A 25,989-nucleotide genomic window follows, 5' to 3' on the forward strand; every position below is an offset into this window, starting at 1 on the left:
TGTTCTTGTGCTCCTTACCTGGGCTGCCAGCTTGAACAAAGTGCAACTCACGCCAAGCCTGCCACTGTTGTGCATTTCTTCACTTTCACCTACCCTGTGCTTGGCTGTACTTCCCATCTCAGGAAAGTGAGAAGCAAGAACCGGCTCTATCCTTTTCCTTCTTGCTGGAGCATTTGCTGATTACAGGTCTGAGAGCAGGAGGCTCAGGACACCCGCCCCTCTGTATCAGCATTCTCTTTAGTTACCCTTCTGTCCTACTCTTATCTTGGTACTGCATGCAACAATGGGCTGCCTATGAAAAATCTTGGGTGCCAACCAAAAGCTGTTGCTGTTCTTACAAATTTCTTGGCAGCGAGAGTTTGTGTTTTTGTTGGGAATATCCTCATTCATTTTATGATCATAGTGATTGTCTAAATTTGTAAGAAAAATGATGATAAAACAATTAATGTTTAGAAAGAATCTGCAGAAACTATTTCTTCAGGCAAAATTTATATTTTGAACTCAACTGTAGTTTTGGATTAGATAATTCAGAGTTGGCACTAATTCTGAAAAAAACATTGAGCTCTGGAGTACAATAGCAAAAATCCCAAGAAGCTTGAACAAACGCGTGCAGTGTCTCCTAGCGTGAGTGCCTGGCTCTTCGGAGGCCACCAAGAAGCCTGCAGTGATTGACGTGCATTCTGGCAAAGCACTTTTTTCTTTTCCTCACACCCCCCCTCAACAGTGTTGCAGTCAGTCAAAGTGTATAGACAAAGCTGAGTGAATACCAGTTTCCCCAGTACAGGGGCTATTTTTTCAGGAAGTCTAACTCAAACCAGATGTTTTGCTTAGACCTAGAGTTTGTTGCTGCCAAGCATCTCATCAGAGGTCAGAGTTCTGGGCTCAGGGCCCTGCTAGAATTCTTTCACAAATTGCTATTCGGTGAGGTTTTAATCCTAATGGAAAGAATAATGTGCTTGTAAAATCTGCAGTTATTACAAACACAGTATACATATTGTGGACTTCAAATGACTACATATTTCATTCCCATAAACAGGGAATGCAGATGAATGCAGTGTGTAATAGTTTTAGACATTCAAACTTAAACCAAGTATATCGTTTATACTACTGTTAACCATTTGCATTCTTAACACTCCTGTAAAATGAATAGTAATCTTGACTAACAATTGGCAGCTCGAAGCAAAACAAAATGAAAAAATCTCCAGCGTGTTTTGACTTGTAAGCTGTTTCCTGAAGTAAATAGTAAATGCTTTTAAGAATGTTCAAAAGCACTCTGCTTGCTAAGGCACTAGATTTGGCACAGTTTGTTTCTTTCCTTCTTTTATTTTTTCTGTCTCAGTTTTTAAATGGCATGGTAGCAGCATTTTATGATCAAGTTAATCTTGCTTCAGCTATTTTTTCATACTGCGAATTATTCACCCCAAAACCTCAGAGTTGAGCATATATGCTCCATCTTACTTATAAACAAATGTTGGTGATACCAAACGATAAGAACAAGATTTAGTGATAAAAAGATCTTGCTGTATTTTTTGTCTTCTTGTTGGGAGCTGCATTGGTAAATTTCTACTGTTCTACTGTGATTCTACTGAAGTGAACGTCAAGTGTAAGGAAAAGTTCTAAGGTAACTGGTAGTGTGCTGCAGCCTGCAGCTAGAGAAATGCATATTATAGTGCAATATGTATCTATTCAGGGTAATATGAAAATTAAGATCTGAGATATCAGAAATTATTGTATTCTATAGAAAACAGTACTGTAGTGTGAAATTGGATGGTGTAACTGATATTGCAGTACAGTGAGGTTATAAGTGACAAGTTGTTTCAGTTTATGTTGTGTAGCATCTTATTTCTCAGTGAATGCTGCTGAAGAATTATGATATTTCCAGCTCTTCAAAGTCTTACAGCTTAAGTGTGTTCAATTGCATTTAATATAACTACGCTGTTTCATCAGATCCTCATTTTTGATTTTTATGTAAATGTGTTTTCAGTTTGGTGGAAAACATAACTTAAGATAAAGGTGTTGTCATTCAGAACAGCTAATATTTTCTCATTTGTCTGATGATCATAGTGATAGTCATGCTGGAAGGAGATAAATATGTGTACGGCACTATGTCTGTGTTAATACTCTATGTTCTGAGACATGATGAGGTGTTCATCTATTGTGCAAATTACTTTTATTATTTATTAATAATAAGCAAAATAGACAATGATACTACAGTGCAGGTGCTACCTTTTGGAGGGAGGAATCTTATATACTCTTAACTCTTCACTAAATCTCCCTGTTGACTACATTTGTTTCATGACATTGAATGTGGAAATTTGTGCAACAAAACACTGCTGTATCAGTCCAGTTGTTGAATAAGAAATTGATGAAGCTCTTATTTGGACAGCAAATTAATTTTCAGATATGCTATGCATCTTTCAGATGGTAGAGAAAATGGATTTGTTCATGCCATATTCTTTAGAAAGGAGAATGTGGCCAAAGTGATTTTGATAAGCTGCTTTTCCATTATGTACACTTGTATAAATATTTTATTCCTTGGTTAACTGAATAAATATGACTTGTTTATGTTTGTATGTCCAGAACTGAATTGGAAAACTTGTGTTCTCTGTGGGTAGATCATAAGTTTTAGTTTCTCTGTTAGAATCTGCATTTTTAATACCTGAAAGTAGTTCAATTGTTTACTAAACACATAAACCCCCAAAAGACTTACGCTGAAATCAGATGATCTTAGTGCAAGCTGCTGCTTCAAGGTGAGAAAGCCAGTACTTAAACACACAATGAAATTAATACAACCTAATCATTCAGATACAATGAGAGAAAGTGGAGACAAACTGCAGTCTTATAAGAGAAGCTTTTTCATATTAATGAGTTTCCATTTGCCAATAATTCTGTCATTTGTAACTTGAATCATTCATCACCCCTGCAAATGGTTCTTTCAAGACATTATTTGCAATTTTGTCTTGTGTTTTTGTCCTTGATGTTGTGAAAATGACCGTCTACTATTACAGGAATGAAAAGAGATCTCATTCAAACATCTTTTGTGTTTCCACTTTCAGTGAAAAATGTTTTTCAAACCTGCAGCTGGTTATTTCTGCAGGAGTTCCCACTTATATTCAGGTTTGATTGACATTTTGAAATGGCAGCTTTTCATGAAAAGCTGTTAACTTGTAGAATTTGGTTATGGTACTGAGACAGACTGACTTTGTTCTACTGTTGGGGCCTGTCCAACCTAAACACAACCCTGCATCTGAATTTAATAGTGCTACTCAGCACAGGGAGTGTGAGCTTTTTTCTTTTTTTCATTTTTCTTTTCTGTTTTTTTAACACTGTTGCTTCTGATGTGTTTTTGTACCTTACCTGATAAGTACTCATCCTGATAGCTTCTCTGTCAGTATTTGGATTAATTGGCATTCCCCTTTCTTGCTCTCCTGGGCTAGCTAGCAGAAGCTAGGTTGTGTTATAATTTCAGTGATGGAATATATTTTCATTTTACATGATGAAAATAAGTGGAAAACGTTTTTTAATGTCTGTACAAATACTACAGTGTCTGTCTTAAAATAAAAATTACTAACTGCAGCCTTTATTATTTTGAAATTTTGGGTATGACGAAAAGCTTATGGTAGAAGCATTTTTTCTGAGCATTGATTACTGATGGAATTTCTAGTCAAAAACTGAGAAAGCAGTGCATAACACAAATATTCTGCTGTCGACTTTACTGAGTTGATCTTTAATACTATGCCAGGATGTTGAAAGCAGGAAAGAGAGAGACATTATGCAAAATTAGTTTCCCTATGTGTATCTCGCCAAGCTTCTAAATAAGGATATTAAGTACCCATATACATTAGCTGGGAAGGAAAAGGAGTATTTTTAACTTTGAAAGAGATTACTATTTATGTAAGGGAATTGAAAAAAAGTAGAACTGCAAGCATCCCAGCATCTGTCGCTGGATGGATGGCTTTACTTAAGTGTGAGAAGTAAAACATGGGAAGATGTTTGGGGTTTTCCACAGGTTATTGGTACAGTCCTGTAGGAGTAAATTTGTATGATTTTATTCGGGAGCATTTAAATCTTGTTTTCTGAAGACGTGAGTAAGAGTGCCATTGATTACAAGTCATTGTAAGTTATTGAGCTATATACCACAGTTAGAATTTCTGATCAACTGTTCTTTTAACTGCTTAATTGCTTGTATAAAACCTTCCCTATAGATTTGCACCTGCCCATGGTGATACACAAAGTGGTACATTCATCCAACCCTATGCCACTGTAGTTTGTTCAGGGTGCCGAGGTGGTAATGTGAAATATGTCCTGCTTATGTCTTTTGGGATGTTTGTGATCTGGCACTGGGACAGCTACATTTTAGTTAATATTAAAAACCATGGGACTTCTTGTGGTGAAATAAAATATGACTTGCTTCATCCTTTTCTTTGAAATGATCTAGACTAAGTGAATGTTTTCTCAGGTGTCTGTTCTGTAGTTTCTAAATTTTAAAATGAATTTTTGATCCCCAACCAGAAGATAAACTTTGTTGATGAACCAATGTTTACAGTTCTGTTCTGTAACTTTTTGTAAATGCTTGTGAGCTTCATGTGAATGTTCAAAGTAAAAGCATTCTAGTTGCCACCAGCCATTACTGTTAAGAGCTAGTGCATGCCACCACATTTTCCTGCAAGCAAAAGCAGGATACATGGGCACAAGCTTTTTGGTATACCCTTAAGGTCACTGTGAAATAGGAGACGAATTGAATTAAATGGCGAACTGCCCACTGACTTCAAATGGAGCCAGGATTTTGCCCTTTAACTCAATCAAGCCCTAAAGGCAAGCAGATTTCATTCTTAAACAGCCCTGATGTGGCAGTGCTTCAAAGGAAAGTTGAGCTGTTGTGAAGTTGGACCAAACAATGCAAAATGCAGAGGGAAGTACTGGGACCTTGAACTCCACTTGCAATACAGGGGCTACAGGTAAATGGCTACTGTCCCATTGAATGCAATGGAACATGATTACCCTTTGGGAATGCTGTCTGCCATGTCATTTGCTATAGAAATATATTCTCTTCATGTATTACTGATTGCAAATAGACATTTTTCATGTATAAATAATCAGAATACAAAGAACAGGTGAGACTAACCAACATGCTATTGCTTCACATTTATTCCCATGCGTAGGAGCAGAGGTTGGATTTTTTTTAATAACTCCTCAGCAATAGTAGTTAACATTTAAAATTGGTTGGTTTTTTTTAAAAATTACCAATTTAATGGTAACTTTTTCTGGTATTCCCTCTGTAGCAATCTGTGGTAAAAATTTCAGGAGTGTGTATGGTCATTTCATGTGACATCTTTCCGCTTTTTAAGAAAGATATGTTAAGACAGAATGTTTATCAAATTAAGAACTCAAACACTAGTGATTTGCAGTCACAGAAATCTTGGCTTGCTGGTTAAAATTTTAATGAAAAACATTAGTTTCAGCCAGGTAAGCATACATTTAGGGTCTTCAAACTCATTTGTTTAACACGAACAAATGTTGTTCTTATTTGTAGTGGTTTAAGTACTGTATGTTATTATTACAGAGCAAAATAAAAATTCTTCAATGAACCTGGACTTCTTCCAGGGTTGCCATGTATGTCTGGACAGAGGAATTAAGTAGCCTTCTAACACGGGGGTTTTTTTTGTTGCTTTTCCTCTAATTCAATTTTAGTTTTACTTCTATTTCAAGTTTACATTCTCAGCTTCTATAGAAGCATGCTGTGAATAAAAATTTTCATACCTATTTGCTCCATTAAGACGATCATCAATTTAGACACCACAAGACCTCAGAGTAGGTGGGTTGATTATGTGGACAATCTTTCCAAATATTAAACTCCTCCCCCTCCATTTGAGTATTTTTTCTCCAGCCTTTATTCCTGCTGTATAGTTGTCCATCATTTTGCTTTTATTTGTCTGATGGGTATAATGAGCTGGAGCAGGGAAGTAAATGAATTGTTATTTTTATGTCCTCCTAAATTTCTGTCTCTTTGGTGAAAGAAGTCAGTGACAAATCCATTTATTCCTAAATTATAGATAAAGGCTACTTTTAATTAAGGCTGTTCTAAAGCAATGTTCCTGATCATGCTCTCAGTCTTGTCTTTTTAGAAAGTGTGAGTTTCTGTCAGGGGCCTCTTCCTCTGCGACTGCTTTTCTCTACAGTGCTGTAGTAAAGCTGTGCTGATGGATGCTATGTATATATGTTACCATTAATTAATATGTCAGGGATATCTCAGGTAAATCTGTTCCTGTCATAGCTTTTCCTTGTTTACCTGAGGGCCAAGTAATTAGTTTGTACTTAATTATTAATTAATTAATTCTTAATTAAGTACTTAATTCCGAGTAGTGCTGTTACAGAACTCATGCATTTTGTGGATAAGAAGGGTAATGGTGCAGTTATTGGCTTGAACTGTGTGCAGAATGGAATGCCCATGCTCTTTATTTTCATAGCATTCCTTCCCTCTGTGTGCTTGTCATTAGAGTGTCTTTCTCTTTTATCACATCCTGAGATCTGATCCAGCATTGCTATTACTAGGTACCATATAATTTCCCAACGCTATTTAAGAAGGCATTATGCTTCTTCCACAATCTTTTCTAAAAAGCTAGTGTCCCAAGTAAATGGCATATCTTAATGTGGTTTTGGGATTAGCTTTTCAGGGCTTTGGGAAAAAGTTTGCTAAGGCTTCTATTTCTTGGAGTGTCTGCATCCTGAGTGAGATACCTTTCATAATGTCTTTTTTTTCCCGTGAGTGTGTTTTGTGCCTGTTTTTCTTGTCCCTTAACTAGGACAAATAGAAAATAGATAATGATATAAACTCTTTAAAGATATGAATGCTTTCTGAAACCATTGAACCAGTTGAAAATAAGAGTAAATTCTAGGCAAATGCAATAGTCTTCTGAAAATGGCAACATGGTTTTATATGTCTGGCATCTGAAGAGACTGTAGGCTGGAACTGGACTGTATTACAACACTCTTGTATGTGAGAAAGGAATTTTGTTGCTGAAATTTCGGTTTGCTGTGTAATAAGTTTTTCATAGTAAACTTTTTTGTGCTTGTTTTGTGTTAGTAGCTATTGAAAATGTTCTGAAGCTGCAGCTCTCCAAGAGAAATCTTTCACTGACTGTGTCTTTAAGATTCCAGATGAAGAAAATGCATATTATAGCACAATAAGGTACAGCATGTGCAGATGGAAAAAAGAAGAAACTAAACTTTCTTGAAAAACCTGGTGAGATATCCATTTCTTTTCTGAAGCTTTAGAATTGAATTATGGAGAAGACTGAGAGTACGTAAAGAACATATCTGTGCATAAGGCATTATAAAGAACATCAGTTGTAGCTTCTTTTGTTCCAAGTATAAATTTCAAAATGGCTGCTGGAGCTAGAAGCATTTTGTCTTCTGTTGAAAACCAGAAGTTTTTCAAGAGGGAGTAATTATTTCTCTCATTTGATGTGCCATCATCTATGTGCAATTCTCTTTCATTTTCCTAACTTACCTGTTTTTCAATATACTTTGGACCAGTTTTCCATCCCTCACACTTAGAGGTCTTTGCTATGCGTATAACTTGAACCACTTGGATGTTTGTTTCCAGTTCTCTTTTAGATGTATACATGTAATAATAAAAATGTGTTCCTCATAAATCCTACCTAATTTAAAAGGGAAGAAAGAAACCAAAACAAAACAGCAGAAATAGACAAAGAAACAAAAAACCCCACCAACCCCCAAATCAAAGTACAAGCCATTTTTAATTTTTTCACATACCTTGTTTTACAATGACAGTGTCTTAGGAATGTACTTGACTGAGACGATACTTGACTGAAACAATGTGGGAGGCATTTGTCCTATTTGGTTGTACATGTCAGGTGGTCTGATTGATGTTGCTACAAGTTAAGAGCAACAGGAGAACTTGGGAATGAGTTTTTGAAGACACTTTTCCCACTGTTAGGATTTGACTGAGTATTAAATAGTTTCATTTTCCAACATCTTGTCCAGACCTTAAATCTGTTAGTCTGAGGGAACAGCCTAGTTGCAACCAAATCTTGACTCCTACTTGAAAAAACTTATGCAAGAAGGTGGACTAATTTTATCAATTAACTTATGTCATCACTTCCTCTGGAAGAGGGATATAACTGTTCAGTTACAGCACTTTTTTCACTGCTGCTGTAATGAGACAATGGTTCCATGAGAAATGGTTATTAGCTCAAAATGTCCTTTACTTTAGAAGCTGTGTTTTAATTGTTTTGTGCTGATACATGGACAGCTGAAAGCAAAGATACAGAAACATTTGTAAGCTGTCCCTGGTCCAAGCAATCAGCAAACACAGCGATCAATGCGTGAACATCATAAAATATTGGAGAAGCAAAACGTGTCCTGTTCACTTCTGGGTAATGATGCTTGGGTTGTAGTCAGGAAATGAAGAATTGCGGTCCTTTCTGCTTCATTTACTTCTTTTTTAGTTAAGGAGAAATCACTAAGTTCTTGTGGGTTTGATTTGTTGTCTGTGAGACTGGGACTGTTTTCAGGTACCTGTACTGAAGTAGTGTGAAGTTTAAAGGTTCTGCAATACATGTGTGACTGTGGCAGGGGAGGTTATTACTATTCTAATTTTAGAATAGCCTAGCAAAACTAAAACTGTTTCTGTAAACATATATCTCCCAGAAGCTCTGTCACCTACAGGTCAAAGTAGTCTGAGTAAAGTACACCAAAACCAAAAGTCACTACTTTGTATCTCTGCAGTACCAGCTATGCCTTTTCTGCCACTGAAAGTCTGAAAGAAGTTGAGTACTTCTGATGTTTTATTAAGTGATTTCAGAGTTTTTGGGAATGCACTACTCTAACGTGCATATTTTCTAGACTCAGGAACTACATTTTCCTCTTCATATTCTTGACCTCCTGTGTTTTTAAAGAGTGAAAAATAGAGTGGTTTTCTTAAACTTTTCCTCTAATGGTCATTCATATTTTTGTTTTCCTCAGACTTTTCTTTGGTTTTGCAATCATAAAAAACCTAATTATTATTCTAAGTTTACTGGTGTGTCCACTATAGAAATGTGTATTTGTGGGATTGCCTTTGGATGCAAGAATTGCCTTTGTACCTTAGGTCGTACACGCCAAATCTTTGTGTGGCTAAGATTTGCATCTTCTGTTATATCTCTGTCTTGAGATAAATCTGCAGTTTGGGAGGGCATTAGCTGTCCATGTAATCTCCTTTTGCAGGGGAGGGGTGATGTTGCTTGGGCCAGTTAGTGAATACAAGTCTCCAGGCAAGCTGTCTTTTCCGTCACAACAGTATTTGAATTAGCTCCACTCTTTGCATCAGCTTACCCAGCTAGGTGCTTTAGAAATCTCTACAAGACTTGCACTTGAGCTTCTTTGCCAATCTTTATGTGTTCCAGAAGAGAAAGATTGACCATAGCTGATCTAAGGTGTCTCAGTTGTCTAATTTCCTATCGGAGCCATTGCTAATTTGTGTGAGGATTCATTGAAAGCCTGTTGCCCTAATCTAGGTTATTGAGAACAACTGTCGTTTGCTGTTCTTAAAATACAAATTCTCTACCAAAAAAAAAGAACACTCAAAAACAATTTATTTTTTCATATTTAAAAATTCTGGATTATTTTAGTGTAACTAACAATTTGCTGAAGCTGACACACATTGAACAATCCTGTCTAATATTTGATTGATCCATCTGCTACCTCATCTCTTAACTCCCAGTGCTACAAAGCACAGATAAAACTGCTACTGGACTTCTGCCCTTAATTAATGCAAAGGGACATCAGCCAGTGATTTCAAGGGAGCCTTGATTCTGCAAGTTGTAAGTCATCTGCAAGTGGTGAGAGGCAGACATAAGTGCTACAAAATCAGAGGTGATTTAGTTCCTCTCTTGCTCAGTGGTATACCAACTTGGAGTTGTAAATGTTTGTACAAATAGAGAACTCCACTACACTTAAAAGTATTATTAAAACTGAACCAGTAGTTGCGTTTTGGACAAAAAGTTTTTATAAGTAGAGTTCATAATGATACCTAATTTTAAAATTGTTTTTTGGAGTTTCTAAAGTATTAGGTCTTAATTTTTCAAGTACCTAATTTCTAACTCTATTCTTATGTTTTGCCAAGCTTGCCTAAAAGTTTCAGTTTTAGATTAATTATAAAATAAAAGATTTTTCAAGGGAAATAAAGGTCAGTTTTTAAAATGAATGATGCTGTGATCAGATTACAGATTTGCAATGAATATATTCATATATACAATAGTTAAAAGCTCTGACTTGGTAAGTATCTTGTAAACTTTATAAGTTTTTAATAGTACTGGGATTAGTATTTACAGATTTTACATTAGGGTAAACCTAAAAAAACTTTATTCCAAACATTGTTTCTAAATTAGTTGCACTACAGAATTATGTATTATTTTACATATTTGGAAATACTGGGATTTTTTTAATGTTTTAAAGAAGGCTGCTGAAGGAATTTCCAGATCCTGAATATAAGTAAGGACTATGTTATAAGTGCACAAATTACAGTTTCTGTTAGGGGTGCTGGTAAAATAAGTGTTCTTTGATTTGTGTTTTTTTTCTCTCTACCTGCTGAGATCTTACTTATTTGAATAAAAATGTGTCTACTGCAAGAGTACTCAATTGCTATTTTCATGTAGGGGGTAATACATGTAGTGTTCTTGTTTGTGCCATTTTACTAGTTCATTTTGATTCCTCAATCTTTATATTATGCTAATTGTATTAGCAGTAACAATCATACACTGTCAATGGTGATGGTGGTCTGAAATGTTGCTTGGTTTTGAGAACGACAGAAATGTTTGTGTTCTTGTTCACTTGTTAAAATTGTCATTAAGCACATTTTAGTGCTGACACGTTAGCACAACTAATTTAATATTGAGACCTGTCAACTTTTCAACCTCCTATGTGCAAACACTTTGTTAGTGCTATATATGTAATACAAAAAGTGCTAAATACATGTTTTAATGCAAATTTTGCTAAGCTTAGTGCAGAACACATTTCTGAAAAGTCATAAGCTTACTATATCATAGTGATTTTTTTGCCAGTTGCTTACTTATTCTTTTACTTTAAACATAATGTGCTGTTATATGTAATGAGTGGTGCTGAAATTGCTTTCATTTATCAAAGATGTGAATGACACAATGGATGCTTATGTACTCTGCCTGTCAAATCCATAACTGCTGCTGAGCTAACTTCTGTTTTTCCACATGTTTCCTGGTTTTCTGTCAGCTTTCAGTCTTCCACGGGTCATTCAGTAAACACTACTCTGACTTTTTTGAGTTGCCATATGTCAATCACACTTATTTTCTCTGCTTTTTAGTAAGCAGAGAAAATAAGCTTGCTGTATTTGGGTTTGGCTGTCTTCTGCAGGGCAGTGTCTTGCATTCTGTTTCATTCCTAGCTCATTTTTAATTTTAGCTAGACTGTGGAAGAACTTGAGAATCAAAGGGGAAGGAGTGTCTGATCAAAGTAAAGGAGGAGCCAAATAGAAGATAAAGAGATAGCAGCAGGATTTGCAAGAGTTCTTTAAGCATATTCAGTTTGAGCTGATCTACTTGAAAAAAAAATGGGGACCTGGGTGAGAGGTTGAAAAAAGTTGAATTACCTTAAAGCTTTTTTCAGCAAGCATTTTCAGAAGGTAGTGTCACCTTAAATAAAAACTTTTTTTTCCCTTCTTAATTGTATCCTGACTATTTCTAAATAGTCACTAATTCTGTGGGATGTGGGACTAAAAAAACTACTAAATGTAATTTTTTTTGGCATCTACATTTTTTCCTAATGAGGCAACGGCTGTGTCATTGTGTTAAATACATTCTCAGTGCATTGCTGGTTTAAGTAAACTGATGTAGCAGTTGCTAGGTGTACATACTAAATTTGAGAAAAGCATTAAGAAGTTTCTTATATGAGACATCTATGAGTTTGTTATAGGAGACAATAAAATATGCATCAGTTCTATTAATCTTCCCTTTATAGAAAATACCCTTAAATTAATTTATGGGTTTTTTAATAGTATTTCAAGTACTACATTCCTCATTAGAGATGGTGGAGAGGAACCCCAGCATGTCTTCAGCGGAGCTGGAAGAAGCATGTGCATTTGTGCAGCCTCTTGCCAAGCTCCTCACATCCTCTGGGCACTTGCTTTGCCCTGAGTGGGGCGGGTGGGAGCTGTGCCCTCACCCCTCTGCTGCAGGGCCATGCATGGTCCCTGACTTCAGACTAAACAGAGCTCCCACACATGACCACGCTCACCTGGGCTTTGTCACTTCTGTCTTCTTCCTCTGGTAGTGCAAGCTTTCTTTTTTTCCTTCTCTTATCCTTCAGCATTCTTCAGGAAGATCTTCGACTGAGTTCCACCATGTGATCTATGAAGCTCCACTCCTGATGGTCCTTGCTTTATCTTTCTCTAGTTTTGCAGGATATCCCCTATATTTGTAGACATTTAAGAGGCTCAAAATATATATTTGGATTTAAAATGAAATGCAAGGCTTTCCACCTGTAGTAATTTGGATTTTTGCCTTTGCTATTCATTGGCAAAAATGTCCCTCTGAAATCTCCAGGAATGATGTAGTTGATTACAATTGAAAATTTGTATTGCTGCTGTTTAGTCACATAACAATAAGCATTGGAGAAAACTTGTACATGCTCTAGAAAGGGGAAGATGGTTTTGGGTATACATAATTTTCTGCTAACTTGTTCATGTCACAGAAGCTAATTTAGAAATAAGATGTGTCAGCAATGGGACTGAATTTGTGTAACAAGCTTGGCAGTATTACTGCTTCATTTAGGACACAAGCACAAGTAAATACAAGATTAATTCCAGCAATTTGCAAGTGACTCAAAGCATTTACATGATAAACTGGTGCATTTTTGGTTTCTTACTTTTTTTAAATGTTAGAGCTGAAAGACTTTGGTTTTGTTTTTAATATTTTCTTTGAAAATCTAAATCCATTTCTTTCTCCTGGGATATTTCAGTAATAGCAATATGCTGTTAAAATAAACAGAATTTGGAGTTTTGAAAAAAGAAATGAATCAGAGTTAAGTACATAGGATAACAATTTATCCTATAACAATATAACATTTGGAGAAACCACAAATAATCTTCAAAAGAAATTCAAAAGAAGTTAGATCCTTTTATCAAACATCAGATGGATAAGCTTGTTTTCTGAGACTCTAACTGGAAGAGATTTTCCAGAGGACGTAGAGATTATAACCCCAATTCTAAACTGTTCAACTTTTCCACCTGATGTGTAAGGTATATTTTTAATTTTTTTTTCTATTTCTGGACATGAAAAGGTGCTTCTCCTTAGGCTATTTCTGTTACTTTAGTCCTGCTGTACTTAAGGGTTTGTCATGAATGCATTTTACTTTTGTGGCCTAACAAGCATTTAAAATGAAGCTGATTGTATGTAGGTTACAGCACTAGTAATATTTTTCCATTTTTTAAATTTTGAAACACATTGCCATGGATTGAATCTCTGTAAAATAATATATTTTTTGAACTTTGCTTAGTATGTGTTGTCCCACCTAATTTCTCTTTCAGTAAAAGTCATTGTTTGCACAGCTATGCCACTCTTTAAAGAAAAAAATAGTAGTTTTCAAGAAGCATGTTGACTGGTTGCACATGCCAATATTAAAATTCATGGATACAGAAGTTAATAGTAGGTACCAACAAAATAGTGTTTTATGATGTGTTAGAAGTCTTTCAGGACATCTGACAGAAAAAAAAAAAAGATTAAATTGTATTTACTTAATTGAAGGCTGACTTTTGGATTCAAAGGACAAGTGAGGTATAACTTGATCAAAACCCAAAATAGTTTGTCTGGCACACAGCTCAGTGTTATTTAAACTGAATATTGATCTTGTTATAGTACTGTAATTCTGAGCCTGGGTCAACAACCTGCAGGTTGCTGCCCAGACTTGGGAACTCATCCCTCTCCCACTGCTTTCTAACCAGCATCATTAGGTCATGTCTGCACTGCATTTGTAGGCTCTGCAGGGTACAACTAATTCCTGCTTGACTGTGTTGGAAGGTGCCTTGCTTGGCTCTTGGGTGTTTTAAAGTAATAATGAGGACAGGCTGATTGTGTTGATTTCTACTAATGTTTGTAAATGGAAAACAATTATTTCAGAATTGCTGTGTGTTGCAGTAGAATTTTTGGTTGTTGGAATTTGTCTTTCAGATACACATGCAATCATACCATCCTTTGTGAAATTGATTTTATGAATGTTACCAACTGCATTTTAATTATGTGTATAATTTTTAGTTCTGTGGAGGTTTAGTATTGTGGAGTTTTTTGGAGTTGCCAAAGGTAAAGAGCTTGGAGTTGTAACTTCCTTGCAAGCAAAAGCTGCCCATTCGAGTCTGGCACTGGTAATCTAGTGTTGAGGCAAAGTTAGTGTGCTGACCCACCATCCATGCTCATGCACATTGGCCAAGTGCAGCCTCCAGGCTTCGTGTGAGCGCTGGCTCTTTGATGTGATAAATTTGCTGTGCTGATGACAAATGAATTTTTACAGTGTCTGTACTGTGCACTGAGCTGAGAGGCTGTTTAAAATACTGCCTTCCTTCTGTGTACATCAACAGGTTTTTCAAACTGCAAAACGGATTTCAGTTACAGTTGAGGGAGTACCATCTTAAGGAACAGATAGGTTTTTAGTAATGTTAATTTTTTCCAGTGGGTGTTTGTAACTCTTGAAACTGAGTGAAACAAGAATCCTTGCTCTCTGCTGCATACCATGTGGCAAGAAAAGATAGCTGAAGTATTGGAACATAATGATAGAACTACTATCATGTGCATAATGGACAGGTGTTCTTAAACACTATTCTTCAGGAGTAAACATTTTGTGCCATGATTGATGAAATTATATACAATGAAGTTATATTGATTGTTAGGGTTTTTAGTATAGGTTTGCCTAATGGTTGTTTTGAAATGTGTGGGGGTTTTTTTCTGGTAATTTTAACAAGTTTGCCATGGACAAATCTGAGCAATAATTGTAACCAGAGATCTAAATAGCTGCTCTTGATTTTCTTCTATGTTTATGAATGTAAGTTATCTTTGGGATACTCTTTATAAAAATATTAGAGAAATGTAATGTTTGAATTTCATTTACTGACTGGCAGTTCTTTACTGTAGTGGTTTCAATTAAGCAAGTAATTTTTTGCGTTTTCTTCCATGGTTCACTTGGTAACTCCTTAGAAAACAAATATTGAAATATGGTTACAGTTCCTGACACTTCTTAGGACAGATTAATTTCTATAGTCCTCCACACAAAAAGCTCAAACCAAACAAATGTGTAAGTTCTTCCTAATACTATTTGTGAAGCAAGGTAGCTTTGTTTATCATCACTCTCCAGAAAACAAAAGTTTGCAGTTTTCCACTGGATATCCCACAGATTGTGGCAAGCCCTTTACTTCTGCTGGCCTTAGTTTCCATAAATTGGGAGTATCAATCCTTTTGGAGATCATAATATAAAATCAAGTCTTCTGCTTCAGATCTGCTATTACACTGAATATTTTAGTGGCAGCCGTTTCTGAGTATCCTTTTAGTAAAACTAAAACTATATTTGGCCAGTAATTTCAAGATGATGTTTGAATGTCACACCAAAGGAAGTGTTGCTAGGCATAGCTGGGATAGCACTTCGTGTCTTGGCTCTGAGCTAAAAGACTACACTGAACAGTTTTAGCAGGACACCCTCATTCATTGTATTGAGAGTCAGTGCTATAGTGAAAGTGTTTTATTTAGAAGGATTTGCAGGTAATCAGCTGATGCAATGATCAGTGGTGTGTGGAGGGGTTGTCAGAGACTGTGCAACATCAAGTTCTGCATTACCTCATTTTGAAAGCAGCCTGGCATTTTAGACTTGTGCTTTACTTGTTCGAGTTTTATTCTGATGCACTTAATGCAACAGTTCATCATTCTTTACAAACCTGCTGTAGGGAGTGAGGAGTGGGGTATGTGTGTGTTTCTGGTGTCTGACTCATTTGATACCACCTCAGTGCATATAAATAGTGCACAGAAGTGTATAGCATCATCTAGCCTCTGATATTTGAGGAGATCAGTGAAAACTGTTGGAAGAGTGGAAAACACACTTTACTTTAAACCTTTAAACCTTTCTGAAGTGTAACCTTTGGGTAGTAGGAAGTCTTGGCAGTAGTATTGAGATAATAATGTTTTTAACTACTTTTAGAAACTAAATGTGTAACACTTCTCTGTGCCTTATTCAGTGTAAAAATTCCTTCGTTATAGCCAAAGAAAGATGGTCAGGAGCTACATCTTGGGAGGCAGGTTTGCCATCTGGAAGGCTTCCTGACTTTTACAACTTAACATCATTCACTTGCTAAATGTACCTTACTTCAGTGAGGTAGTGGTAGCTTAGGGATTGTTTTTATGCTCATCCTGTTCTATCACATCTGCCTGTTCACTTTATCTGTGCCTTCACATATATGCTGTCATGTCCATTCCAAGTCACGTGACTTGTTGGAGCAGTAAAAACAACCGGCGAACGTCTTGTTTTGGTTTTTAAATGATGACTGTCAAACAGAAATAAAGTTAAGATGCAAGTAATCTTTGAGAGACCTGAGAACTTTTTGTCTTCTTGGCAAGAGAAAGAGACAGTTAAGTACTATAGTTTTTTTCAAGATGTGTGTTTTGTATTTCATGAATTTTACAGAAACTTTTGGAATCACAAACTCAGGTCTTTACATAAATACCAATGGTGCATTTGAAAATGAGGTTCTGTGAGCACTGGCGTTTCTTCCATTAGCAGAGATATTTTAGAATGCGTGGCTTTTGATTATGACAGATCCTTTCCTTGATTTTTGGGGAATATAGTAGACTGAATTCCTATCAAGGTTCACTTTCTGTAGGCTGGAAATAAAGCTTCTCCTGAACCAAGTCTCTTCCAAAGAGCTCCTTAGAAAGCTTCAACCAGATTAATGGATTTCTTTCTTTGCTACCTCCTATGCTAGAAGGCATTGTGGAGGCAGTGACTGTTTTGAGTCATGTTGTTCCTGCTGAAGAATCATCATCATCATCTTAAGGAATGAATCTGAAACTTGAGGAAGCAGCAACTTGACAACATGGCAACTTCCCTTTGCCATGGACTGTATATTCAGACCAGTTGTCTAGAACAAGATGGTTTTTTTCAAGGAGGCCAAGAACTGCTGCAGTTAATAGAAGTTGTTAATGTAACTTGTGAAACAGTATCATAATCAACTTGCAAGTACCTTTGATTCAGTAGCCTTCCCTAAGAGCAGAAGGAAGTTGTCTTCTGCATCTTTTTTCTCCTTATGCCATCCTTCATCATAATGAAAGAAACCTTTTAAATTAGAATATTTATCTTCCAGTGAATCTCAAATAAAGCATTTAGTGAAAAACCTAGCCTGTATTTGGTAAAGAAGAGAAGATGTGGGTGTTCTTTTTGGACATTTAATTTTTGATTTTTGTTCTTGTGCTGTGTTATATAAATGCATTTCTTGCATGAGTGTGCATGTGAGCTGGAAGCCTTTAGCTCTAGTATGTTATGTGGCTGATGCCAGGACGGGGGGGGGAATATATTCCTCATTAAGAAAAGCTACATCTTCAGTAAGTCAGAAAAATGCAACATAAGGAAACATAAGACTTCTTTTGACGGTGTGGGATTTTTTGTTTGTCTTTTTATTCAAAAAGAAGCTATTATGTTGCAGTAGCAATGCATTAGTAAGTAGAAACTGATGTTTGATCTGCCAAGTGTACAAGCAAGCTTTGTGGTTATGAGACGAAGGATGTGTGCAAATGCCAGTGTTTGTGCATGTACACAGTGTTTTTGCATGCAAAATTAATATAGGAAGAGTCATATTGGCAAAATACAAACTTTGTGTTTGTAAGTTACTTTATTCTATATCACATCATGAAAATGCATCCCATTACCATCACCTGAAATAGGGAGCTATGAAATGAATTGCCTGAAGTTTTACAACTGCCCTAGTTATTAACCACTGCTTAATGAACTACTAGCATTAGTAGATTGGGATTGATGCTATTGGCATATTAAATTTAACCGTGAAATCTTTAAAAGATCTGAATGGCTTAGAACGTAAAACAAAGTAATGGATGAAGTGTTTGGCGCCTTGGCTTGGATCCAGCTTGATGTCCTAAATGAATGCATCGTGAAACCACAACAGATCAACCCAGATTTACATGAGTGATGCAGAAGAGCCCTGAAGCTAAGCCAACATAGTGATTGAATTAGCTCCTGCATTTAGAGAGGCTTCTCCCTCCAGGTCAGACTTCTAAGCACTGATGGGCTTGTGTGGGGAGCTCGCAGTTGCAGGCTGAAGTATGCCTGCATTTGAGAGGAAAAGAAATCTTAGAGCTTGAGAACTTTTAACTTTGACAAGTGTGACTGATTTTTGTTTAGGGGGAAAAGGGAGAAACACTGTGAACATTTCCATTAGTGGTGCTTTGGTCAAGGACCTGCCAATCTTCCCAGAAATATCTCTTCAAAATTTGAAACATTTTGTTGCCATGGGGTTGATAAGTACCTTATGTATTGCCCACCTTCATACAGTGCATGGCTTTTTCATTTAGTAAATAATAACTCTGCTGTAGTATGATGCTCCTAAATGGGACTATTTTGCAGATATCTGTGTGTACTGGTGCAAAAGTACAACATTTGTGATCTCTTCTCTACTTTATTTTTAATAAACTGATTGTATAGGTATGTCAGATTAAAGACAACACCTGGTGGATAGACCAGAAGCATTACTCCTTTTGAGTAATCATGTTTTAAGTAAAGTTTTACTTTTACAGGATGCAGGGAAATGGTTTTTAAAAAGCAATACCGGGATGTGGAGTGTGTCTTTATTATAGAGATTTGTTTCACAGCAAAGATGTTTCAAAGAGATATTGGGGGCATTTAAAAACATGTATTTTACAATTTATATTTTTAACTGGTTTCTTCACATAAGATATTAAGTTCCAGCAGCTATTTTATTGATGTTAGTGCTATATGCAGTTCCTGTTTATGTACACTTCAATACTTTGGTAACCAGATATCTCTATTTTTGTTTCTTAGCATGATGTATCACAGACTTTGCTCAAAGCAACTCTGGACAGTGTGGTTGAAGAGTGTGTCAGCTTTGTAGGAGTTGATATTAACATCTGCTCAGAAATACTATTAAGGTGAGTGAAACATTTTCCTATTCCAGTAATTACATGGCTCTGGATCACAGAGTCTCTGTTTAGTCTGCCATCTGACTCAAGCTCAGCTGGAGCAAATGGCTCTTGTGTTAAACTTCCAATTACATAAAAATGACACAGTAAGACAGTATTTCACTGAATCATTAAGAGTCAGGTTTTAAGGATACGTGTGATTCTCCAAGGTAAAACTATGCTTCAGAGAAAAACAGATATTTAAAAATTTTTAGCCAACACTGCAATTTTAGAAAAATGTGATATAAGTAATACGTATTTTTACATGGAGAAAGGTATTTTCAAATGTACTTTGTCTCTTAGAAGGTATTTTTATAGGTACTTCTAAGTGGAACAGGTTGTAAAACTTGGGCAAGAAAAGGAGACAAGGAAAGGTTTAAGGGGAAACTTGAAAAATGTATCCCTTTTTACTGTTTGTTTTTTTATTAAGTAGTTATGCCATGTTTACTTGAAGAATGTTCTCGACTTTATTTTTCAGGGTTAGAAACTAAAAGCTCATTCTCTCTTGAATGTGTAGAATTCAGTATTGTTTAGACTCTCAGAAGAGTAAAAGTGCTGCTTTCATCCTCCATAGTAGGAGGGGAAGGAAAAGAAAGTTCATAATGTTCTGTCCATATTCTTCTTCCCTAATATTACTGTCAATAATCAATAATGAAAATTATATTGGATGTGAAAGTTAGGAAAAATACATTCTTGATATTTTTGTTTTTTAGCCCCTTAGAATCTTTCTCAAAAACATATTTCCGTATTTTGTAAGAGATTCTCTTTCTATTCTTTTCGGTTTTCCACTTCCATGTTCTTTCTCTGCATGTCCAGCCCCCCTGCCCAGTGCCCGATTTCTTCTGCTTACATGCTTTTGGATTTAGATCAGCTTTTAGGAAGAAAGCAAGTGGAAGGTACCAAGGTACCTAAATGACAAATGAAGCTTTCATTCATAGAATCAACAGAATAGAATCATAGAGTAAGCTGCGTCTGAAGGAACAGTTGTACTGTCCACTTCAGCAGGAAGCATCAGCCTGAGATGCTGCTGTGCCCACACAAAACTGAATGTGGGGTAACCCTGTCCAGACAGGGCTGCAGGTGGTAACCACATTGTGTAAGTATTTTGTGTGGTCTAATTAGCCTGGCTTACAATTGTTCAAGTCTGCTGTTCTGTGCAGATGCAGTCTTAAGTTTCCTTCAGACATCCAGTTTATCAGATTGTCACCCTAGCTAGATTGCAGCTGGAGCAGAGCTTTCTGTTTGTGGTTTCTGATGCATCAAATACACTTCTTCACACATAGTACACAGGGAGGGGATGACAGTGCTGCAGTATTTGCATTAATCTGCTGAGTATTGTGCTTGAAAGACTTGAGATCATCAGTGGAAAATTCTGTCCATTCTGTCAATACTGTGTAATGTTCCTTTGTCAGTATAAACAAGCTGGATTTCTCAATGTTTCTAAGAAATTTTTGAAGAAAATTCCATTCCTAATGATTAATATTCTGTCTGTGGTTAAAGGTGTGTCCCTCTAATTTCATTCTGAGCTTTCATCAACTTTGGACTATTTTTTTAACTTTTGCTTGAGCATGAGAATATGGAAATATTTTTTTCTTTTTTCCCCCTGACATTTTATGACTCTTGCTGGTTTTGCTGGTAGTGTTTTTTGGAATCAGTTCATGCCATTCCACAAACAGGTCACTGCTGCTGCTGACTTAAAACAAAGGCATCAGATAGATAAAGCCTAGTGGGTGACATTTCCTTCACTAGTGCCGTGAGTAACTCCACACGAGAGCTCTTCTCTCTCTTTTTACAATTAACATACTCCACACAGAGAAAGTTTTACTCACATGTACATACAGAAAATGTGCTGCAAACCCACAGCTTCCTGAAGGAGCCTCACTAACCACTGTTGCAGTTCACAGGTAAGCTCTTGGCCAGGTCCAAGTTGCCCTCAGAACAAGTCATGCAGCCTGTTCCCAGCTGCTTTTTATTTCAGGAAGAGCTCAGAGAAAAGAAACAAGCTTTGTGGATCACTTCAACTGCTTGAGGAAGGCAAGCTGCTCCCAGCCACTCTCCTTCTGGGTAGCAGACCTGAGCCCTTCATGTGCAAGGCAAGGTGTTTCAGTACCGTTGGAAGGGCTGAGAGGGGGCTGTTCTTACAGGAACGATTTATCTATTGTGAACCCTCCTCCCACGCTGTTTCCTGAAGAGGGCAGCTGGGGGCAGGCCATAAGACATGACAAATTGAACTGGCATTACGGAAATAGCCAACAGATCATAAATTACACGGCCCTGGCTTACTAGTTAGGCATGTACGGAACTAGATTGCTGCACTGAGTTTGCTTGACTTGAGTGGGTTCTTTCCACAGAACTAAGATCCTTTTCAGACAGTGCCTTTGGTCTGGGAGTCTCTTTGCTAATTTCTTAGCAGTTTTGAAGTTTTATAAACCAGATTTTCTATAGGAATGTGTATCCTTGTAATGGGTAGCACTTGCAATAATGACTGTTCAATGGTAATAAAAGTTTTTTGTAAATTTTCTCTTAGACACATTGCAGGACTGAATACTAACAGGGCTAAAAATATAATTGAATGGCGAGAGAAGAACGGACCATTTATAAACCGAGAACAGCTCAAAGAAGTTAAAGGTTTGGGTCCCAAAACCTTCCAACAATGTGCTGGCTTCATCAGATTCAATCAAGAATATATAAAGACTTTTTGCAGGTAATAGAGATTTTAACTGTTCTGAATAAATTGTCTAAAATAGAATAAGAAGACTTCCTTCTCCCTTTTCTGCTTTGTATTCATGCTTGAAACTCAAGGAATCCTGGACCACTGGGTGCTCTGTGCTCTGAAGGACAACAAATTAACTTGTTAAAGTCCATGGTTGAAGATAGTTTTTCTCCTAAATTGTCATGGCTTGTTAGCCTAGTCCTCTAAGTCAGTTTTTGATAAATATGTAAGTTAAAGTAAAAATTTTGCCTCTGAATTGGTAAAAAAAGTTTGTCGTGCAGCAGTGTTGTGATCTGAGATGTTAAAACTTTTGTCTTGTTTTTCAGACATAATACAGAGATCTGTAAATTAACTAATTGAATATGGTAAAGATTATTCTGCAGAACTTAATGGTAGTAAACTAGTGCAGATTTTTGGAGTTTCAATTTCATTAGCTGGAGAGAGGAAGTTGAGTGTCTGCCTAGATTAAACTGTGTCTGTATTATACTCCTGTGCCTAGCAAGTTTGATGTGACTGTCTTCTGTCTGAAATACAAAACCTTTGGAAAGGCTCCTGTGAGGCCTTTCCCCAAGTCCAGTTTGTCAACAGTGCATCATCCTCTTCTGTCATCTCATTCCCTGATTCTGTACCAAGTCTTCTACTCTTTCAGCCATTCATAGTGCTCCTCTTGACCTTTCTACAACTGGAAATGCCCTTTCTAGCACAATGTCTCTTCTCCTGCCTTTTCTCATTTCTCTTTCCAAAATAAAGAACTAAGAAAGGGCATGGCAGTAGCTCCATCCCCATTGGCTTTTCTCAAAAAAAATATTTTCCTGGGAAGCAGACACTATGTTTTAGCCAGGAGCAGTGCTCAGAAGCAATGCTGTATTCCCAGTTGCTGCTGGCCGAACAGCACACGCGTAACTTCCAGGCAGGACGTGGGCACATGGGGACTGGCTTTCTGCCCAGGTGGAAGGTATACAGATTGGTTGCCCATCTGGCAGGGAGGCATAGGCTGCAGGCCAAATGGTGCTCGCTGTAAGCACCAGAAGACCAAAGAAATTGCTTCCAAAGCTCTCTATGATTGATAGACTCTACCTTGTAGAGATCTGTTCTAGGTTCTCTAGTTTGCAATACAACCAATGAAAAAAGGTTGATGGCTTTTTCCCGCCTCCAAATGTTCATTGGTGAAATGTGAACATTGTTTTGGGAGATTTTTAACCTTCCTGGAACACAGTTCTGATGTTAGTCAGATTCTTCATAACTTTGGAACGGTGTATAACCTGAGAAATAGATTTTAAGGCCAAAGTAAAGCTCTAACAGCACTGCCTCCACAACACTTCTTGTGAGTCCAGGTGACATAACCAGAAGCTTTTGAAAATAACTTTGATGTTTCATTTTTATCCTTTCTTATCAATTTGACTTTAGATTGCTGTATGAAACAATTTTTGTGCCTTTTATGTGAAATTTAACAAATAGTGGTTATTTTAAAAATTGACATGGAAAGAGGAAAATATGTTTGCCTTTCTGCCAGGAGGTGATGAGTGGAGCCCAAAACACCACTGCTAGTTTCAGGTCCTTCAATGCATTCTCTTTTGTCCTCCAAAAGCAGGAGCCACTTGTGATTTAGGAAAAAAAAGAAAGAGGAGTGAAAGGAGCGTTTACAGTAGGAGTAATTTGATGTTCTGATACATTTTTTTGTTTGAGGACTTCAGGGAAAAAAATATATTGGTTTTGTGTGTGGACACTGGACCAGGATCATCTTCATTGAAAGTGACATGTCCATTTTTGATTTCTGGCAGTAATAAGAAAAATGAACTTGGAAGTCGTGCACTTTTGACTAAAGCAGGTGCGCTGGGTAAAAAGAAGAGTAAACTACCATCATGTGCCTCACAGCAGCCCAATCCTTTGGACCAAACTTGCATTCATCCAGAGTCTTACAACGTTGCAATGAGGTAAGTGATGGGAAAGCTTTTGAACCATTGACACCATCAATTTTTAAAATGAAAGTACTGATTTTTCTGACAACAGCCTGCTCAGACTTTTGAGACAGGAATATTTATATTGCTCTGAAGCTTTCACCCCTGTCTTCAGGAAGAAGGTATGCTTCAGATATATGTGAGCATGTGTCATTACTTTGGGCCTTTAAAATTAAATGTTGATATTGCAAGATCTAATTAAGATGTATATAAAAGTTCCCAAATACACGAATAGTATGATTGTTTTACTAAGTGGCTAAAAGAAGAGAATGGTTTTTGTGTATGTCAGAAAAAAAATAATTAGGAATCCATGTGTGCCTCTGAAATATTGCTGTAAGCTGTGATCTTTTCTATCAGCAGCCCTGGCTGAAATTGGACTCTGCTTTTCAGAAAACATCTCCAACCATAAATGGGCACATATTTATTTTTCAACTGAATTTTACTGAACAGGTTCTTTTCTTAAAAAGTACTGAAGCTAATTTCACTAGTAGCCAGTTGCTTTAAGGTTCTTATGATCTCTGTTGAGAATATTATGCCTGGACAAACAAACTTGTGCTTCCTGTTTTATAACCAAAACCATCTTTAAACCTCAAAGAGAGATGCAGAATTTCTGGCTTCACAAAGCTTGACTTTCTTACCTAAAAATTCGTACAGGATATTGCATTTTTAGGACACCTTCCCTTCAGGGTGTACTCTTTTCTCTCCTCCTGTCCATAGGTCTCCATGTTTTCCTTCTGCTAGGCATGCAGTGAGCTTTTGTTTCCATCCTCTCCCTGCCACAGTTGATCCTTCTTTGTGCTTGATTCTAGGACACACTGTTGAATTTCCTGGTAGAGTCTATTGCAGTTGTGCAGTGTGTAGATAATTTTGGTCTCTCCTTTTCCATGACCATTCCTCTTTTTTTCCTTACACATCAACATTTCTTGCAAAGTCCCTTCCCTCTGTAGCTGTGGGAAAAAAACATCATTCAAGATCCTAATCTTGAAGATCTCTTGTATGGTAGGTGGATTTTAGGGTGTACAGCTTGATCACCCTAACTGAAAATGATTCAGTGTAAGTCAGTCAATGTGAAAAACAAAAATGAATTGATTATTCAAAAATAATTTTGATTTTCAATATTGAATTTCATTCAATTTAAATTTCAAATACTCAATTTTTGTCTTTATTTTTCCAGCCCTGGTACACTAATAACATTGTTAGTAAAGTGTCACAGTGCTACCTACCAGCCTTGCTTAAAGCCTGATGTGGACAGATTGCTTTAGAGAGCAGAGAAATACAAGCAGTTAATGGTGGAATACGACAGTAATTTCCCTACATACAATATTTTCACAAGGGCTGGTCAGAAAATAAAGAATTGTAACTTTGTTTCCAAAGCAGCACAGGTGACTTTTATATATGAAGTGGTGAGTGGGATTATTTCTGCATAGGGTAGAACAGATATTCACATACAGCTGAAATTGTATCATTTTGATAGGTAGCACATATCATATAATTCTGGTTTGAAATTTGACTGGGAACCCATCACTAGCACTGTTTAACAAAAAACAGAATGAAAAAATGAACGAGCATGATTTTTACATCTCAGCCAAGACAGTGGTTTGAGTCCTAGGCTTGTGCATGTTTCAGTGAGGGGGCTGGCACCTATTGCTAAGGTGCTGCTTAGAAGGTGCCTTGCTGAGTCTTAAAATGTGCACAGCTTCACAATCAGACTTAGATTGGTTCTAAGCCAGTGCAGGAGTGTTACATGGCTGAAGACCAGTGTTAATCTATCTCATCATCTCTCTTTATAATGCCAGTATTTTACAGCAGATTTCCTGCAGTGCCATTTTCTGTTCTCTGTTTCTCACCAAACACTTGGTCGTCCTAGATAGAATTTTCAAATGAAGTATTTAGGTTGACATCCATCTATGATATCCAAATGCCTGTCATAGATATTGCACCGAACAGGATTTTGTTGTGGGGTTTTGTTTGCTTTTTTTTTAATGCAAAAGAATATACGTTGATTACAAGGCAAATATAAAACAACAATTACAATATCTGCTAATGAAACACCAAAACTAATAAGCATAGCATCTCTCTCTGTACTAATTGTATCAGTCTTTTGTTC

General features: G+C 36.8%; 1 protein-coding gene across 1 annotated transcript in view; it reads left to right on the forward strand.

Moving 5' to 3' along the window:
• Positions 1 to 25,989, forward strand: part of SRBD1 (S1 RNA binding domain 1) — a 124,512-nt gene that overhangs the window by 86,808 nt on the left and 11,715 nt on the right. Inside the window, exons 19-21 of the mRNA XM_064708958.1 lie at positions 19,075 to 19,181; positions 21,739 to 21,915; positions 23,706 to 23,858. Of these exons, the coding sequence (XP_064565028.1) occupies positions 19,075 to 19,181; positions 21,739 to 21,915; positions 23,706 to 23,858 (437 nt within the window). The remainder of the gene's footprint in view (positions 1 to 19,074; positions 19,182 to 21,738; positions 21,916 to 23,705; positions 23,859 to 25,989) is intronic.

Source organism: Zonotrichia leucophrys, chromosome 3 (assembly GCF_028769735.1).
Source record: "Zonotrichia leucophrys gambelii isolate GWCS_2022_RI chromosome 3, RI_Zleu_2.0, whole genome shotgun sequence".
Taxonomy (NCBI): Eukaryota; Metazoa; Chordata; class Aves; order Passeriformes; family Passerellidae; genus Zonotrichia; species Zonotrichia leucophrys.